Source organism: Cetorhinus maximus, chromosome 20, assembly GCF_964194155.1.
Source record: "Cetorhinus maximus chromosome 20, sCetMax3.hap1.1, whole genome shotgun sequence".
NCBI lineage: Eukaryota > Metazoa > Chordata > Chondrichthyes > Lamniformes > Cetorhinidae > Cetorhinus > Cetorhinus maximus.
This window is the reverse complement of record NC_135898.1, coordinates 54,219,586-54,240,508: the sequence shown is the minus strand read 5'-3', so window position 1 is coordinate 54,240,508 and position 20,923 is coordinate 54,219,586. Positions and strand designations below refer to the sequence as shown.

The following is a 20,923-nucleotide window of genomic DNA, read 5'->3' as shown; positions in this document are numbered from 1 at the left end:
GTCTTGGGTAGAGTGCTGGGCAGATACACCAGAATGTCACCAGCCTCCCAGGGTTAGATTAGGAGGGATTACGTAAACATGATTTGTAATCCTTGGAATGTAGAACATAAAGGGGAGATTTAATTGAGATTTGTAGGGTTTTGAAAGGAAAATATAGGTTAGATAAAAAGTATCATTCCGCTGATGAGGATCTCTAGGACAAGGGAACAAAATCTTAAAATCAGAGCAAGTTTACCCTTGTTCCAAATTTTACAGTCAGCAGCAAACTAACAGCACCAGCCTTTCATGACAATTACACTTGCCAACAGGCTTTCTATGGGAACCTGCCCTCCACAGGGGATCTTGGACCTGTGCGAACAGGGAAAGTAACTGTATTGCCTTAAATAGAGGGAAAGATGAGATTAAGTTAAATAGAAGAGACAGAAAATCTAACAATAATTAAAATTTGAAGGAATGATACTCCGCACTTGTGAAAGTCAATTTTCTTTGCAGAGAGGTTGTTTGGCAGTAACTAAGATTTACCATGTCATTAAAAATTTATTTACACTGAAAGAGACAAGCTCTAAATTTTGCTGACAAAATCAATGTGCATCTATTAAATAGGTACAGCAACTTCACACCATTCCATGTATTTCACTGCTGAGTCTCGGTGAGTTGACAATGTAGCACAGCCTCTGGACTAACAGGACAACTCTGATAACAACTTCCCAATTTTTATCTTTAACTGTATGTGTGGTTGCCAGAGGTCACTGTCCAACTTACACTTTTAAGGTGAGCACTGGCAGCTGGTTCTACCACAAAATCCAGGCCCTTATGTTCCTATGTACGTCAGTCATATCCTCTTAGTTAGATGAGCAATTTTTTCATAAAGAACCTAAGGAGTTTACATTTAGTCTGTTGAACAAACAGTGAAGACACAGTTTAACTGCTGCTGAAGGTAAAATACAGTTGATGAACTGAATAAATTTGCCAAATACTTTGGGTGGGAGTAGGGCAGGAGTTCATTGGCAAACATGGCTAGAATGGAGTGGTTTGCAGAACAGTCTCCTCAATGCAGACGACATTCTACTGAGTAGTTATCCAATTCCCTTTTAAAGGTTACGATTGAATCTGCTTCTATGAGCCTTTCTTAATTTTTAGATGCTTTTGTCAAATTGATTTTTTATTTGTTTACGGGGTGTGGGCTTCGCTGGCTAGGCCAGCGTTTATTGCCCATCCCTAATTGACCTCGAGAAGCTGGTGCTGTGCTGCCTTCTTGAACCGCTGCAGCCCACGTGTCGTAGGAACACCCACAGTGCTGTTAGGGAGGGAGTTCCAGGATTTTGCCCCAACAACAGTGAAGGAACAGTGAAGTCAGGATGATGTGTGACTTGCAGGTGGTGGTGTTCCCATGCATCTGCCCTTGTCCTTCTAGGTGGTGGAGGTCGCGGGTTTGTATGGTGCTGTCAAAAGAGCCTGGGTGAATTGCTGCAATGTATCTTGTGGATGGTATATACTGCTGCCACTGTGCGTCGGTGGTGGAGGGAGTGAATGTTTAAGGTGGTGGATGGGGTGCCAATCAAGCGGGCTGCTTTGTCTTGGATGTTGTCGAGCTTGAGTGTTGTTGGAGCTGCATTCATCCAGGCAAGTAGAGAGTATTCCATCACACTACTGACTTGTGCCTTGTAGATGGCGGACAGGCTTTGGGGAGTCAGGTGAGTTACAGCAAATGCGTGTATTTCACTGAGATAAAGCATTTTGTTTGTAAATTAGGCAGAGGTGACTTGATTAGGGGAAGTCTGATTCTGAATATTTTAACTATCAACAGACCTTGCTACATGCATTAATACCAAACAGAAGTTTTTGTGGAAATCAGTAATGGCTAGCTTCTGTAAAATAAAATTTAACTGCAGATCTATCATGGAGAGATAGTCATACTGGGGATTGTCCATTTGACAAGATTCTTGACCAGAAGAATCAAAGAGGTTTGTAGCACAGAAGGAGGCCAATTGACCTATTGTATTTGTGCTGCTGTTTGCTAGAAAAGTGGAATGCTAATCCCACTGTCATACTCTCTTCATTGCTATGTATGGTCTTCAGCATCATCCATTTATGCACAATGTGAGACATTTAAATCCAAATAGGTTCAACACCATTGGTCTAAGAAAGCCAAAAGGGAATGCAAGATGGAAATTTTAGTCTAAAAATTAGTCAGATCATATCAATGGTTAGAAACCTCTGATTTTTCACATAACAGTGTATCATTAGAAAACTGGAAGTGTAGCTAATTCCCAGCTAGGAGCTTTAATGTACGACAAACGAACAGAATTGTTCTGAGCAGCTATTCTACAGTTGGCAGCCGGGAAACTTGCCACAAAAATCCACAGCACAGCAAACAGGCTAAAAACTGCTCTTTCCTTGCTTTAACACTGGAACTTCCAAATATGCATCAAGGTGACGCCAGCTTCAGAAGAGCAAAATATCTCCCCTCAAGGATCATACAGGACAGAGATAATTCAACCCATCTCCTGTGTTGGCTCTTTGATAATGCTATCTAATTAAACCCACTTCCTTGCCCTTTACTCATAATCCTGCAAATTTATTGTTTTCAAGTATACATCCAATTCCCTTTTGAAAGATACTGTTGAATTTACTCGCACCACTCCTTCAAGCATCACATTCTAGATCATAACTTGCTGTGTAAACAAAATTCTCATCTCTCTTTTGGTTCGTTTGCCAGTTACCTTAAATCTCTGTCCTCTGGATACTGATCCTGCCCTAGTATAAGTATATGAACTTTTCTCTGCCCCATCTACTACCTTATCTAAAATCTCCCTGGCCAACATGATCCTTTGTGACTTCAAATAGGGTGTGTAATCTTTTGTTCTCCTCTCACATAAGATCCTGAGGGGTCTTGACAGGGTGGATGTGGAGAGGATGTTTCCTCTTGTGCAAGAATCTAGTACCAGGGATCATTGTTTAAAAATAAGGGGTCACCCATTTAAAACGGCAATGAGGCAAAATTTTCTCTCTCAGAGGGTCGTGAGTCTTTGGAACTCTCTTCCTGAAAAGGCAGTGGAAGCAGAGTGTTTGAATATCTTAAAGGCACAGGTGGATAGAATCCCGATAAGAAAGGGATGATAGGTTATCGGGGGTAGGTGGGCTGCAGATTTGAAGTTACTATCGGATCAGCCATGATCTTCTTAAATGGCGGGGCAGGCTCGAGGGGCCGAATGGCCTTCTCCTGCTCCTTGTTCGTATGTTCGACTTATCCATTTCATTCAACATGGTAAACTACTACTTATTCCTCCACAAGTATACCAACATGATACCTTCCTCGCTTAGTTTCACTCCCAACCCATTCACAGATCTCGCATAATGGCTTATTCCTCAACAACACAATGTAACCTCAGGAGTACCTCAAGGCTCTCTGCCACCATCCTTAATTCCTTATCTTCGCTGTTTTGTCTGTTTGCCAACCGTAAATTGTAAATAAGCCAAAATATCCTCCAAGCTAATATTGGCATGATAAAAAAAACTGTCCTACCCCTCAACCCCATCTAGCAACCTGCAGGTTGAATCAGACAATGCACAACTTGAGTACTGTTTAACCCCCAGCTCTAGCACACAACCCCATATTCAGCCAGTCACCTAGGCCACCATTACCCAACTCTGTAGCAATGCTTCTTCTGCTCTTACTGCATTCTCACCATTCACTCAAACTCTCATTGATATGTTTATCACCTCTAGGCTTGACTCTACAATGGTCTCCTCACCAGCTTTCAGAAAAGTCCAACTTGTCTAAAACTGTGATCTGCATCTTATTCAGCAGTAAATCGCCCTCTACCCACCACCCCACATCATGCCTGACCTCACCAGCCTCTATCGACTCCCCATTAACCCAAAGCATTAATAACAAAATCCCAGTTCTTTGTCCTTTTAAAAAAAAAAATCCAGAACAACCTCGTACTCTTTTGGCTTCTTTTGCCTTCATCCCTTCCTTTAGTTCCACCAATGTCAGAGTCTTCAGATATTTGGACCCTACACTTAAACCCTCTGACTAAACCCCTCTACAATACTAGCACACTCCCTAGCTTCCTAAAAGTAACTTTTTGACCACGATTTGGCTACCTTTACCAATTCTTCTACTACTGGACTGATGTTAGCTTACACCTCCAAAAGTACTCTGGAGCATTCAATAAGTTAAAAATGCTTTATAGGTTTAAGTCATTGTCTATTTCCCAATACTGGTATCTTTCCTTTTGTGCCATTCAGGTCCACATTTATAAACAATGCCATCATTTCTCGTCTCACAATTTCTTCCAACTCTTAACACTTTTGATTCAGTTATACTAAATGCTTGTCCATTCTTTGAGCAACTCCCAAGTTCAAGTACCACATTTCAAGTAATTTTCTCATTTTTGTCTCCTTAGATTTCTCTCCCTTCTCAACTCTTTACCAGATAATTCCCCAGATGATAGCCATCCATGGTTCTGTATGCAGTGACCATTCTTCATATACAGTTGCAGACCAGGCAAGCATAGGGTGTAATGCACTCAAGCCCAATCCTGTCTCTGCAGTTTATATTCTAGATGAATAGGAGTCATTTTTTGATACAGGGTGAGAGCTCTACATTCATCGCATAACCTATGACCTACCTTAAGTGTTATATTCTTTAACAATGTGTCTTCTAGCACAGCTTGCAACTTCCTGTTTATTTCCAATGAGAGTTCCATTGTTAGTCCACTGTCTGCTGGATGTGATGTGTAAAGTGAAGCCATGATTCCACCACGTCTGCTCAACTGGGCCTTATTGAAATCAGACGCTTCTGAGGACAGGGCACCAGATTCTTCCCTCAGAACATAAGTCTGAATGATTCTGCATCAGAAAAAATATTTCTGTAATAGTTGCAGAAATATTAACAAATGTATTGTTTGGCATTAATAACGTAAAATCTGGCTTATAGAACGAGGCAAGAACATCTACAGAAAAGGGCTTTTCAGCCCATAAAGCTTGCTCCAAAGTTGACAAATTATCATTCTATCATGGACTTTCCTCCCTGTTGATTCCCCTACTTTAGGAAACACCAATTCCCTTTCCCAACTCTATCGAAAAACTAACCTCAAGCAAAGGTATGAACTCAAGAATCTCTATCACCCTCAAACACGCTTCAAGTTATCAATCCAAATGCCTTTGAAAAGGCCCTAAAACGACCTCAAATAAATTATTTTGCCCGAAACCATGTACCACATATCCACTATCATGTAGGGGCGGAGCTTTTTGCTTATCTGTCTAACTTTGCTCAAGGCATGCACGTTTTGTGCTTAAGTCCTATACTCAAAAGGAAATAAATAGCTTGTTTAGCTTTCATTAATTTGAAGACCCGTCTCCCTTCAGGCTTATTTACTCCAGTAAAATTAGGTTTGGTCAACCACTCAATCACGGCGGCCCATTATAAATAAGACTCTTATTGTGCTCATTTCCTTTAAAACTAGTTTACATGCATTACTCCATCCCCCCATAACGCCACCTCTTTTATGCTATATATATTACACATATATATTAGTCTTATTTCTTCCAAAATAAAATGTACATTTATTCATATTAAAATTCATTTGCCATATTTTAGTGCATTTTTCTTTGAAATTTGCCTGATCTCCTTTCTATTTGCGACTTGTCCATAAAGCTTTGCATCATCAGCAAATTTTATATATTGCTGCAAAGACATCTTATTCCACATAATTCATAAATACTGTAAATAGCAATGGTCCCAGAACAGATGCCTATAGTTGACTACTGGCTACTGTTTCCCCAAGCTGAACACTTTCCATTTATTACAGTCTGTCTTCAATTGCTAAAGCAGTTTTCAGTCTTCCCCACAATATTTTGAATATTCTATGGGTCATAAGATTCCTTACTAATCTAATCAAGAGAACAATCACAAATGCCTTCTGAAAATCTAAGTCTATGTTCTCTACTGGATTGTCTTTGTCCACCACCTTAAAATCCCATTAGAGAACTTCATGTTTTTAAGCTATGGGTTGCTATTGGTGAAACCAGAGTATTCTCTTTGATAGCAGTATTCTTTAAATGCTTGATGGCATTCTACAAAATAACATTTTTTTCTAGTACGTCAATTAAGACAGCTAATTTGTCATCATCAGGATTTTGCATATTCAAAAATATTTTAATTTTTCTTCACAAATAAAGTTCTTTATTAGCTTAGAAATTTTTGCTTCAGACCAGAATGAGCTAGCAATCTGATGGAAAAGGAACGTGTTATGAATCATGACCATAATATGTTTTGACTTGATTTTACGTTTAAGAGGGAGAAGTGAGGTTCACAAAGAGGGTTTGGATTTAAGTTTGAGGGATAAACAAATGAACTGACCACATTAAACTGGGCAGAACATTAACAGTGAACCTACATACACTGGGAACAAAGATTTAATATGATACAAAACCAGTACTTAACCCTAAAAGGCAAAGGCTCCACTTGTGTAGTTAAACAACCAGAGTCAACAAGCAAGATAAGACTTGCATAAATGCAAGGAAAAGTGGAAATCCAGCAAAGAGTTACAAAGAAAGCAACGTGGTGCCAAAACAGAATTTAAAAAAACTTGCAAGGGATATTAAAGGTAACAAAAGTTGTTAGAAATACAGTCAGAGAAAGGCAGTGGCAATGGGGATACTGTCCATTAAAAACAACTGCAGACAATATTATAATGGAAAATAAATAACGGTCAGACTCGTTTAACGAATACTTTGTATTCTGTGTCACAGCGGAGAGAGGCCAAAATACCAATTTACAGAAAGACCTAAATATATGTTAAAAGGGACATTATAGAAAAAAATGGTAATAGAAAAAAAAATTGGAGTTTGATAGATAAATCTATCAAATTTTCATGTCTGATAACACTTCTTCTCAAACATAGACACCTCTGATCGCTTGGTCACCTAAAGCAGATGAAAGATGGGCATAGCCCACAGGATCTCTGGCGAACTTGCAGATGGCCCAAGGTCACTGGGGCAACCTAGGTCCAAGTTCAAAGAGGGCCTTCTAAACCATTAGCATCGATACCTCAAGCTGGGAAGGTGCACGTAACAACACACCACACTAGAGAGTTGCACTGCATCAGGGAGATTGGAGAGGTGGCTTTCAGAGAGGAAAGGAGGCAAAGAGGAAAGCGCTTCAGGAATCAATAAGGCAAGGGCTTCACTCTTTGGCTAGATGTACATCTACACTACCTGTGGTGAGGATTGTTGCTCGAGAATTTAGCCACTTGAGTTGCAGTGTGGCAAAATAACTAAATATCTTTGGTGCTGATGCCATCATCTTTTGAGATGGACTGCTACCACAGAGACATTCTGATGAATTGGAAGGATTATATCCCCTTTTTTATACTCTTAACTTCTTGAGATAAAGGCAAACATTCCATTAACCTTTTTGATTGCATTTTGTATCTGTCCACTCGCTTTTAGTAATTTGTGTACATCAAGTTCCTTTCCTCTCCCATGGCTTCACTCCATTTAGGAAAATATTCCAATTTATCTCGGATGCAAAGTGGATACCCGCGCACTTGTCCCATATTGAATGTCATCTGCTGCAGTTTTGCCCATTCAATTAATTTCTCTCTTCCTCTTTGTAACTTCCTTCTCCCATCTATATAACTTATTGTGCTTTCTGCAACTTTAGATATTTAACTCTCTATTCAATTCCTTCAACCAAGTCATTAATATACATTGTGAAATGCTGAGGCCCTAGTAGAGTTGCCTGTGAAATACCACTTGTCACATTCCACCAATCAAGACTGTTTTCTTTATCTATACACACTATCTCCTACATCCCAGTTGCTCGTCTGTCACAAGGTTGTGTCCAATTCCTTGTGTTTTTATTTTTGATGTCTTGTGCAGAATCTTGGCAAATGCCTCCTAAAAATGCATAAAGACAACTTCCTTAGACAATCCTAAATACCATGCCAGTGACCTTCTCAATAACTACAAGTTACAACTACAAGTAGATTAGTCAAACCTAACCAACCCTTCATAAATTCAAAATGACACTGTTTGTTAAACTTGTACTTCTCTAAATGCTCGGCACTTTGTAGCTGATAGTAGATAGTAGATTCCAGTAACGTCCCCAGAACTGATGTTGAACTGATTTAGGTTTGTAGTTACTTGGTTTATCCTTCCTCCTTTCCTTAAATAATGGAGTGGTATTTACAATTTTCAGTCTATCGACTCTAGAGAGCTTCGGAAAATTATGACCAACGCATCTGCAATTTCTTTTATTTATTACAATAGTTTGAATGGAAACCATTGGTATACCTTGTATCTTGGTGTTCAATGCCAATTGTTTAATATTCTTCACAAGCTTAGTCAATTGACAAAATATGGCTGCTGCCTTTCCATTATAAGAATTTAGCTAGTCATGTAGAGGCAAGTTATATATAATTGAATCTAGGTGGCTAAAATTATGTACAACTTTTAGCATGGTGTTAGCTACTGAAACTTCTGTTGCCACCAAGAAAGCCTTGCACCACGTCACTGTCTTCTTTATGACTGATGGTTAGCCCAAATTCATCACAAGTCAGCGAAAAGCTATTACAAAATTGCTTAAGCTCCACTTCAGAGTGTGTGTGTGTGTGTGTATATATGTGTATGTGTGTGAGAGAGTGAGATGAGCCCTAAATCATGGGTCAAATGAAGTTCTCCTGTTAGTGTGTGGTTTTACTTCATGCTCAAGGGCATGCAGTGTTAAAGAGCTTACCCATTGATCTTGCATAGAGTATTACACCTTCGATACTAGACAAGAAAGCAGATGAAGTAGTAGAGAGAAGAATATGCCAAAGAGCGTTGGTGTCAAAACACATGCCCGTTTGACATCACTGAAGATTTCAAAGCAGATGGCTTGATTACCATCATACAGGATTTTACCATTATACCATCATGGAAGAAGTGAAGCCGACAGACGAGGACTGGAGGGCAACCAACCTACTCCAGCAATTGAAAAATGCCCTCTCTACTGACTAGTTCAAAAGCCTTTGTAAGATCTATCATGAGCATAAGAAATAAGAGGCAGCAGCCATTTGGCCTCTGGAGTCTCCTCCACCATTCAATAAGATCATGACTGATTCGATTGTGGCCATAACTCCACTTTTCTGTGCTCCCCAAAAATAACCCTCAACTTCCAGTTGATTGAATGACTCATCTTCCACTGCTCCCTGTGGAAGAAAATTCCAAAGACTAAGCGATCTGCAGCTCTGTGGGAGGGTTCCAAAGACTAACGATCCGCAGAGAATAAATTTCTCCTGGAGACTCTTTATTTTTAAACATTGCCCCCTAGTTTTAGATTCCCCCAAAAGGGAAACATCCTTTCAGCATCCACCCTATCAGGTATGTTAAGATATTTCCTTTGCAGTTGCCTTCATATAATGCCAATATGAATAGTTGATCTTTGGAAGCTGCACTTACTCTTTACTAAATATATCCAACAACCACTTACAGTCTTTTAACAACAGCCCATACAAATGCTTTGCCAGCAACATTAGAGAGAGAAAATCCCTTATATTTGTTATTAGCCTAATCTCTTTTGGTTTTGTACAATGGAGTCTTATGGTACCCTTCCCTCCCTTCAGCAGGCAAGCAAGACATTTGCAGATGTTGCACACCCAGTTTTCCTCATTTCAGTGTATTCTTGGAATTCTTTTGTCCTGCAGCCTTTCTTGATGCTGCGGAACAGATTGTCTTTTTAAGTTTGTTTATACACGGTTCCCTATTGAGCTTCTTGGTGACTTAAAAGCCCAAGGATTGCCTTTTAGCCTGCCCCAGAAACAGTAGTTTCATAATGTGAATAATGTTTATCAAAATCTTCTTTGGAGCATTTCTCTCTTTGACTTTTTCAGGAATTAGGTTTCCATTAGGGCGAATCAAGTGGTGCAATCTTGACTGAGGACCTATTGCTTTCTTTATTTCACCAGGCATACAGTTTTGGACTCTATTTTCAGAATTAAGTTTGTTTCTTCTCATACAGATCTAGACAACATGATTGAAGCAGTTTCCTTGTTGTTCATTGCAATTTGTTTTTAGCCACTCTAAGATTAGTACGTCTCAGGAGAGGGATTCATTCTGTGAGTTTTGCTTCAATAACTGGAATCACTTCCTCAGAGTGTGATGCAAACCAGTCTTCATCTTGTAATGTTTTTTAAGCCATAAACTAAATTTACAACTATACAGGTATTAGTTGGGAATGTGTTCCATGCTACATCAGCATTCAGGAAAGTAGTTACTAATATAGCTTGAGATCCACAGTACATTAGGACATACCTCCTCCTGTGTTTTGTAAAGAGCGCTAACATAGCTCTAAAAACTTTAGATTTGTATGTCCAGAGTTCAGATGATCCAACTGAGGTTTAAAATGTTAAAGGGATTTAAGAGGGTAGACTCAGAGAAACAAATTTCCTTCAATGAGAGAATCCAGAACAATGGGACATCATCTTAGATAGCCAGCAAGCAGAAGACATTATTTCACACAAAGGACACCAGAAGACTGGAACTCCTTCCCCAAAAGGCTGTGGAGACTGGGTCCACTAAAACTTTCAAGATCTAAATCAAAAAAATTGTTGTTAGGAAAGAGTTCAAGGAAATTGGAGAAAATGATGGTGAATAGGTCTGCCACGATCTAATACAAGACAGAATATTCTCAAGGGGCCATAAAGCCTACTCCTCTTCCTATGTTCCCATTCAAATTTATCTAAAATACAAGTTGGTCATTAAACATTAAAGAAAATTCTGGTTCTTTGATCCTTAGAACAGCTGGTAGTGTATTACACTGAAAGGAACCTGCATAACACTGCTGTTTAGACTATTTGGATTATCAATTAAAACATAAAAGCAGACACCAGCTTTGAATTATCCTTTTGCTTCAAATATGCCATTCATGATGTAGAACAGTGAGCAGCTCCAATAATATGGTAGCTTAATGACCTTTATTAGAATTTAAATGGAGTTGGGAACAATTTTCTTTGAATCTGCCTTAAACCAAACCACATTTATCTATGAAATTACACAGAGCACTTATTCTTGGTTAGTTTGCTACACATATTAAAATTGTATAAATTTAAAGGTTACTATCTTTGTGATCCATATATCAACCCTTTAGCAATTTGAACTCTTTAAAAAAAAAGAAAAAAATTCTGATTCAAAGTTCAGCCCTACCATATGTGAAGAAAACTTTATGGTTCTTCACATTCCCCCATTTCTACTTTATAAAGATCTAGCGATTAAAAAAAAGTTTATTTTAGACAGCAATAAAACCAAAACACTGGTTGTCCAAAAATACAAAAGGAGATTCATCACCCAAACGTCATGATAAGCAAATGCCACTAGAGAACTTAACATTTGCAAAAATTGAACTTCATACTTATCAGTTTACATGAAATAAATAAAAATGTCGGATCATAACTTTCTAAACGAAGAATGACTTGCATATAATGGTCATGTATTAGTATTAATATTAGCATCTTGCTATCAAATTGTTGACCACAGTAGAGAGTGATTATAACTTCCTTTGCATATATAAAAAAAACACATTTACAACATGGAAACACTATTTGGCTCAACTAGTCAAAGTTAAGGTCAGTGTTATTTTGCTTTAAATTTGTTCACGGGATGTGGGCATCACTGACTAGGCCAGCATTAATTGCCCTTCCCTAATTGCCTTTGAGCAGGTGGTGGTGAGCCTCCTTTTTGAACCACTGCAGCCCATGTGGTGTAGGTACACCAACAGTGCTGTTAGGGAGGAAGTTCCAGGATTTTGACCCAGCAACAGTGAAGGAACAGCGATATATTTCTAAGTCAGGATGGTGAGTGACTTGGAGGGGAGCTTCCAGCTGGTGGTGTTCCCATGCCTCTGCTGCCCTTGTCCTTCAAGGTGGTAGAGGTCGCTGGTTTGGAAGGTGCTGTTGCATGAGCCTTGGCGAGTTGCTGCAGTGCATATTGTAGATGGGACATGCTGCTGCCACAGTGCGTCAGTGTTGGAGGGAGTGAATGTTTAAGGTGGTGGACAGGATGTCAATCAAGTGGGCTGCTTTGTTATTGATGGTGTTGAAATTCTTGATTTTTGCTGGTGCTGCACTCAACGAGGCAAGCGGAGATATCCCATCACATTCCTGACTTTTGCCTTGTAGATGGTGGGCAGGCTCTGGGGAGTCAGGTGATGAGTTACTCGCTGCAAGATTCCTAGCCTCTGACCTGCTCTTGTAGCCACAGTATTTATATGGCTGGTCCAGTTTAGTTTCCGGTCAATGGTAATCCCCAGGATGTTGATAGTGGGGGATTCAGTGATGGTAATGTCATTGAATGTCAATGGGAGATGTTTGGGTTCTCTCTTGTTGGAGATGGTCGTTGCTCAACAGTTCTGGCACAAAAGTAACTTGCTATTTATCAGCCTAAGCCTGAATGTTGTCCAGGTCTTGCTGCATATGGACACGGACTGCTTCAATATCTGAGGAGTCACAAATGGTGAACATCTCCACTTCCGAACTTTTGATGGAGGGAAGGTCACTGATGAAGCAGCTGAAGATGGTTGGGCCTAGGACACTACCCTGAGGAACTCCTGCAGTGATGTCCTGGGACTGAGATGTCAAGAATTTCAACACCATCTTATAGGTTTCTTACAAAACTAAATTAAACCTTTATTAATAAAAAAATGATTTTAAGTACATACATAGATCTACAAATTACAATTATGATAACTCCTAGCTCCCTTAGTTAATCTAACTCCCAGTTATACCTCCGTTAAGGCAGCAGTAAAACACAGATTTTTAAAGACCCAGGTAAAGTAACACAATCCCCTGAATAGTCGAATTCAAAGTGAGTTTTCTTCACTTCAGTTCACGTAGACAGAAACTTGAGGCTTAGAGGCTGGAGGCTTTTCACACTTGTTAGATCTTAGAATACCTTCCTCTTACACATAACCTCATCTTCTTTATACTGGTTTCTCCCTTTTAATGTAAATCCCATTGTCTCAATATGTCTTTTCAATTCTAATTTTCTAATAATAAAAATCTTTCATGGTATCAATTTTTATCAGTAAGCTTTGGGAAAAATAACCACACTGTGTTTGGCTTCTGGCTAAGTGTAACATTTCACCACCTCTTTTGAAATTCAAATTACTCTGATTTATCTAAAAAATGCTAATTTTCCCTTTACACCTCACATTCTAAAACTTCAGCCACATTTAAATAATTAACATTTCAAACCTAGCTTGTCTTCTGATACATCAAAGTCTCCAAGCCAGCAATTTTTAATTAAATTAAGACATACACACTATTTCTACCTTACAATAAATTCCAATAACATTATGAAAATTATTATATTTTCCTGACACCCCCCCTCCTTACTGGAAAATGAACCATCGTAATTTAAAAAGATGGCTTCATTTTCTTAACCAATCTTACATTACCTCCTATACTTATTACACTAGCAGATGCATGCATTAACATAGCAATATATATATATATATATATATATATATATATACACACACACACAAATCATTGATATCAACAGAAATCATTCCAGTCCAGTGTCCAGGTTTTAAGTATCCAATTTCCCGGTTAAAGCTTCAAATTCTTGACAATGCATCTGCAATCAGATTTTCTCATCCAGCCACATGTATAATCTGGAGATTAAATGGTTGCAGTAATAAACTCCATTCTGAATAGCCTTGCACTTCCATCTCAAAATTTGTCCAGAAATTTTAAAAGATTGTGGTCTTTATGAACAATTGTTTCTGACGCATTGTATGCAACATAGATTTCAAAATGCTGAAACACTAACACCAGGCCCAAAGTTTCCTTTTCAATCATTGAATATCTTCTCTGTTGTACATTCAAGTTTCGTGAAAAATACCCTATTGGTTTTTCAATTCCATTTTCATCTTCTTGTAACAGTACGGCCTTAACACCTATATCGCTTGCATCAATGGCCAACTTAAATTGGTTGGCATAATTGGGTACTGCCAAAACTGGTGGTGTAGTTAATAGTCAATAAACTGTCAAATTCCTTCTGACACTCCTGTGTCCATTGAAATAGTGCTAAACTTTGGTGCAAATTTCCGGTAAAACCCACTCATGCCCAGAAATCTCAAAACTTCTTGTTTTGTTGTAGGCACAGGGAAATCCATGATACCCTTGACTTTCACATCTCTCGGAGCCATCTTAACATGTCCAGTGATATGTCCTAGGTATGTAATTTGCGCTTTTGCGAATTCACTTTTAGCCACGTTTATCACCAAATTAGCTTCTTGTATTTGACAAAACAATTCTTCCAGCTGCTGTAAATGTCTCCCACGTCTGACTGAAAACCATCAAGTCGTCATATAAACAGCACAATTGCTCAGACCTGCAAATACTTTGTCAGTCTTTAAAATGTTGCAGGTGCATTTTTCATACCAAATGGCATGACTTTAAATTGATATAGTCCATCTGGCGTCACAAAAGCCGATATCTCCTTTACTCTTTCCGATAACGGTACTTGCCAATATCCTTTTAGCAAGTCAGTTTTTGTGATAAATTTTGATTGTCCCACTTTCTCAATGCAATCTTCCAACTGTGGTAAAGGATATGAATCCACTTCTGTCACTGCATTTACCTATCGATAGTCCATACACAGTCTGTGTGTTCCATCTGGTTTCAATACCAGCACAATAGGTGAACTCCAGTTACTGCAACTAGACTCAATTGTATCATTTTGAAGGATGAATTCAATTTCTTTCTATACTTGTGATAAATTTGCCAGATTTAATCTAGAATGATATTGCCTTATCAAAGATGAAACTCCTACACATACATCATTCCCACAAGTAGCATTGTGTGACTGCAATAGCTTCCCCAAATCACTTTGACACTTGTCTGGAAAGTAACTCAATATTACATTTAAATATTCAAGTACCCCCTCATTATCCAATTTAATTAGAGGAAATTCAAATTTCAGAATCCTGCATTTCTACCTCCTTCTCATTATCTACCACCACCAACACCTCCTTTTGGTCTTCTTCCCTGTCAAAGTACTTTTTAAGCATATTTACATCACATGCTTCTTTCTTCTTTGTGGAGTATTTATTAAATAATTTGCTTCCCCCAGTTTCTTTTCAATCCTATAAGGCCCACTAAACCTTGCCTTTAACGAGTCACCCAGTACAGTTAACAGAACTAGCACTTTCTCCCCAGCAACAAAACTATGAGCTTTAGCTTTCCTGTCTGCTCTCACTTTCATCACTTGCTATATCTTTAAATGCTCCCTAGCCAACTCACTTGCTCTGTCCAATCTTTCTCTGAGATTTGATACATAATCCAGGAGAGTAGTTTCTGAATTTTTACCCGCCAATTTCTCATGAATCAATTTCAGTGCTCCCCTTACCTCATGACTATCAACTAGTTCAAAAGGGCTTAAAAACCAGTCAATGTATTGGGAGCACCCCTAATAGCAAATAACAAGAATGGAATTCCCCTGTCCCAATCCTGTGGGTAATCCTGACTCTGCGCCCTCATCATAGTTTTTAAAGTTTGGTGCCATCTTTCCAAAGCCACTTGTGACTCAGGATAGTAAGCTTTTGACTTAAATTGTTTTATCTCCAAACTGCTCATTACTTCTTTAAACAGCTGTGACATGAAATTTGAACCCTGATCTAATTGTGTTTCTTTAGGTAAACCATATCTTGTAAAAAATATACTTAACTCTTTCACAATTTTCTTTGTTGTAATATTTCTCAAAGGTATCACTTCAGGAAACCTGGTAGACATATCCATTACTGTCAGTAAGTACTGATTTCCACTTTTAGTCTTAGGGAGGGGTTCTACACAATCAATACTAAAATGTTCTTCAAATGCTGGAATTAGAATTAAAGTTGCTGGCTTAATCACTGTTTGTGGTTTCCCTATCACCTGACATGTATGACATATTCTACATAATTTGACTACATCCCTATGAAATCCAGGCTAATAAAAATGTTTTTGAATCTTTGCCTGTGTCTTTCTAATTCCTAAATGTCCCTCCATTGAAGTTTCATGAACTATCCTTAGAATCTCATTCCTATATCCAAATTGTATTACAATCTGATGCACCTCCCTCCAGCTTTCATTTACCGAAGCATGGTGAGTCCATTTTCTCATTAAAACATTACCCTTAAGGTAATAACATTCTGGAATATATTCTGCCTCTGTTTCTGAGTAAGCTGTCAGATACAACTGTTTTATTTACAAATCCTCCTTCTGTAACTCCACTAACTGCCTTGAGTTAAACACCTCAGCTGCATTGTCCTCTGTTCTTTCCTCCTGAACAATGTTATCAAACACAGTGCCAGCTAATTGGACTTCCACAGGTTCTCCCTGCCTTTGAACTTCCTGTTCTTCTTGTTTCAACCTTTGAGCTTGTGATCTTATTATCACAATCTGTAAACAATCCAGGATGCTCTCTTTGCAACACTTCTGTTGAAAACACTCCTACAGGTTGCTCAACTATCACGGGCATCACCCACATCTGGGACCCGGCTACATCATTACCCAGAATAAATTGAACACCTGCAATGGGCAATTTTTTCACTACTCCCAACAATCACTTCACCTGTTTACTACTAACTCCTTAAATTTACCTTCCACAATGGAATAGGTTGGGCATCTTCATGAATCCCACTTATTGTCATCTGCTCCTGCAATACTCCCTCTGAACAACAAATATCACTATCCCACAACATTAAGGATTGACTAGCCACTGTGTCTCTTAAAATTTTAACATCTTTATCTACTCGACACTGTACACATGGAAAGACTTTCCCTTCACACACAAAGGACTGAGTTTTCCCAGAATTGCACTAAGTGCGGTAGCAGACGGGTAAAATGGAGTCCTACCTGACGACGAAAATGGCAGGTTTTCACGCCATTTCTTCCTGAGCCCGCCTCATTATATATTCACTCCTGAAAAACATGCCGTTTCCATGGCAGGTGGGTTCTCATTCACCCGCTCGCCATCACCCCGCTGTTGCATCATGCCAGCTGCCATCTTTAAAAGGCAGCTGCCAGCAAAGTGCTCATCGCCACCAGCTCACCACCGCTGCCTGGGAGACATGGCCTGCAAAGGCAAAAAGACTGCAGCCCCCCGCTTCAACAACAGGTCCCTCGAGCGACTGCTGGATGCCGTCGAGGCCCACCGGGACGTGCTGTACCCCCACTCTGGCCGCAGGACGAGTAGCAATGTCACCAACCCAACTTGGGAGGCAGTGGCAGCGGTGGTCAGCACCAATGCCCTTCAGAAGAGGACAGCCATCCAGTGCAGCAAAAGGATGAATGATCTCCTCCACGGTAAGTCACTCTTTTCATCACTCCCAACTAACACACTCACAAACTCATCACCACTCACAGGGCCCTCACTCACTGCCAGTGCAAGGGACATCACCATTCACTCTTTCACATACACACCATCATTGCCCTCATCCCATCCATGGGACCACTCACCCCCCATAAATGCCAGGCATACTTAGCATCTGGCTGGCAGGCGTCCTGATTACACACTCTCCGTCTCTATCCATGCAGGACAAACTGGCTCACAACAGGAGGGAAAGGTCGCAGACAGGTGGAGGGATGCCGGAATTCAAAGTTCTGACAGAATTTGAAAACAAAGCCATCCAGCTGGCCGGTGATGACCAGAATCGGTCCTGTGCTGATGGTGAGGTCAGCGCTGCTCTACCATGTGAGGATCCAGCAATGCAACATCCATCAGATAACCATGCCGTGAGTGATATGTCCTCTTTCACAGGCCCCTGCCATGCACTAATTATGTCCCCTTGCTTTCACAGGCACATCTGGGAAGCAGCAGACGGAGTCCACGACCCAGAGCCTCCAAGCAAGCTCCGAAGAATCCTCTGAAGAGGAGTCTGAAGGCACCTTCCCTGAAGTCCCATCACAGCGCTCACCCACACCCTCCACCAGCGCAGAGATACACACCTCGGTGGGACCTAGCTTTAGAGTAGCCTTGGGACCACAATCTGGTGAGCACATCGCACTTTCTGATCTACAGCAGGCAGAGGCAGGGACTTCCCAGATCCCCAGCACTCGGAGGACTGCTAGAAGCCAGAGCATTGCTGAGTCCGAGTCAGATGACGAGCCTCTGGACTCGGTCATGTCACAGTTGCTGGAGCTGCAAAGGCAAGCTTGGAAATATCAGGAAGGGATGGTTGCTGCACTCCTCAGGTTGCAAGGCACGATGGAGGAGTCTGTCCGTCTTCAGGCTGAGGTGATAGTGCCAGCATTGCAACGCACCGAGGTCAACACTGGCAGGATGGCAGCCGCCATGGAGACCTTGGTCCAGGACATCACTCCTGCACGGGCTTAACTCCATCGCTGATGCCATAGTTGGCCTCCAACAATGTGTACGCAAGAGCGGTGCTGGGCAGTTTGATCTCACTCCAGCTACCCCTTCCGCTCACGGAGTCAGCCAAGGATCCTCAGGCGCCCATAGGGAGGAGGATCAGCAGGTGCACGCTCCAGGGCCATCCACACAGGTGACTCTGAGAATGACCGGCACATCTGACTCCCCTCTTCCTATGACCTCTGCAGATCCAGCTTCACAAGGAGGGTGCCACTGCCACAAAGCAGGACCCCGAAAGCATGCTGGGACCCTCCAAGTCTCAGCCCTCCAGAGGACGCCCGCCAAAGTCATCACAGACAGGGTGTCGCAGTCAGCAGGCTGCCTCCAACTCTGCTGTGGATGTCCAGGGAGCACCAAGATGTAGCGGCAGGGTTAGGACAGTTAAGGAGAATTAACTCTTTTGGAGTCAACCAAATAAACTAAATTAACAAAATCAGGGATGAAACAAACACAGCCCCTAAATTAGGATAGCTGTAAAACCAAAGACAAAGTTTAAAGAAAACTTACAAACATCAAACCAAAATGTGATTAAGAGGGTCAATAAAGCACCCCAGTCCCTGCGGTGCCTACCGGGCACGGGAGGCCTCGATGGTGCCAGCAGACACCGCGTGCTCCCTCTCCAAGGACACCCGGCCGCGAAAGTAGCCATGGAAGAGGGGCAGACAGTCGGGTCAGACAACCCCCTTGATCGTCCACTGCCTGGAACTGTTAATGGCTAACTTGGCCAGGCCCAAGAGTAGGTTCAAAAGGAGGTCCTCCTCCTTCCCGGCCCCCCTTCGCACCGGGGGCCCGTAGATCAGTAGCATGGGGCTGAAGTGCAAACAAAACAGTAATAAAAGGTTCTTTAGATAACTGAAAAGGGAGTGCAGCCTACACAACCGACATAAACATGGTCCACGGACTCCACAAGACCACAAAAAGGGCAGGTATCCTGGGAGTCCGTGAACCGACACATCCTTCGATTGTACGGAATAGTTAAGGAGAATTAGTTGCACAGCCTGGGCACAGGTGTTAATCACTTGTACATAATGTTCACTATTGTCAATAAACTCCCAAGAATGTCTCCCTGCCTATGGCTCCTTGTTCTGATCAGCAGTGTTCTTGTCACTCAGATGTGATACCTTTCTGCACAAGATAAAAGGCAGGTGTCTCAGTCCAGGGCCTCTTCCCTGTGCTCTGTGCAGCCTTCAGACCACAGTGATGGTCCAGCCTCATACTCCCTGGAAACATTACTGATGCCTGCACCTCGGCAGTGCTGGTAATTGCTGCCAGAATGTAGTGGGCAGGCGCCATAGAGTTCTCTCATACTCTGTGCTCTCAGCACCTTTAAGGTGGGGCTGACCCCCATCACACCAGCATCTGCGACCAGTGATGCTGTGCACCAGCTCCTAAAGGGCTGAGGTGCTGAAGGCGGACACAGCATCAGGTGCATCTAAAGTTTCATGGCTGCATTTCTGAGTTGGCCCTGATCATGGAGCGCAAGCGAGCTGCCCTCAGCCAGACAGGAGTAAGACATTCTCAGAAGCCATGTGAAGATCTATGGTGTGTCCTCACTGCATGTTTTCATCATCCTCCTGTGATCAAGCGGCTATTAGGGCCTCCACTACGTCTCCATGACAGGAGCATTCTCTCAGAGGGTATTGGCGCTGCGATAAGCCAGACTGGAGTCAAACGTTCACAACTGTGATGTGAGGATCTACGGGGACTCCTCACTGCATGTCGTCATCATCCTCCACAAATCTGGCAGCTATGAGCACCTCCCAAGTACGTCTGCCTCGTCTTAGCTAGTATGAGAGCCTCATCCCTGTCGCCGTCACCACCAAATCCCCTCACCCTCATCCCTGTCAGTGTCATCCTCATCGGAGGAGCCATGCAGCTTCTCCATCTCCTCCTCAGCCAGCTCCTCACCCCATTGCAGCGCTAGGCTGTAAAGGGTGCAGCAGACGATGGAGATGTCAGGTGTCATCAGCTACAGCCTCTGCGGGTAGCCCTTGTCCCCAAGGAGTCAACCCTGCAGCCTCAGTGGACCCTGGAAGACTGCAGGGATCTGCAAGCGACTCAGGATGTAGACATCGTGCACACTCCCTGGAAACCGTGCGCATACCTGCAGGATGCGTTTCTGGTGGTCGCATACCAGCTGCATGTTCAGTGAGTGGAAGCCCTTAAGGTTGATGAAGTCCACTGAGCGTAGTGATGGAGACCTGAGCACCACATGTGCAGTCAATCGCACCCTGCACCTGTGGAAATCCTGAGATCAGGGCGAATCCAATGCCTCTTGCATCCTGGCTGTCCCAGTCCCAGGCGAAATGCAAAAGTTGTATGCCATGGAGAAGATGGCATCCGTGACCTTATGGGTGCATTTGCGAGTGGCAGATTGTGAAATCCCACTGAGGTCACCTGTGGAGCCCTAAAAGCAGCCACTGGCATAGAAATTGAGCGTCACTTTCACAGCCACTGGCACTGAATGCCCTCCATGTCCCCTTGGAGCCAAATCCTGCAGTAAGTGGCAGATGTGAGC

At 41.7% G+C, this 20,923-nt stretch overlaps 1 protein-coding gene across 7 annotated transcripts in view; it reads right to left on the bottom strand.

Moving 5' to 3' along the window:
* ccdc186 (coiled-coil domain-containing protein 186) overlaps positions 1-20,923 on the bottom strand; it is a 119,574-nt gene that overhangs the window by 9,498 nt on the left and 89,153 nt on the right. For 3 of the 7 annotated variants that reach the window (XR_013579732.1, XM_078564675.1, XM_078564676.1), the window contains one exon: positions 4,638-4,857. The exons of 2 other annotated variants lie outside the window; for them this stretch is intronic. Coding sequence is in view for 2 of the 5 variants with exons in the window: in XM_078564675.1 (XP_078420801.1) it covers positions 4,638-4,857 (220 nt within the window). In the remaining 3 variants the exon portion in view is untranslated. Of the gene's footprint in view, positions 1-4,637; positions 4,878-20,923 lie in introns of those variants that run through there. 2 more of the 7 variants (XR_013579733.1, XM_078564677.1) reach the window with 2 other exon arrangements.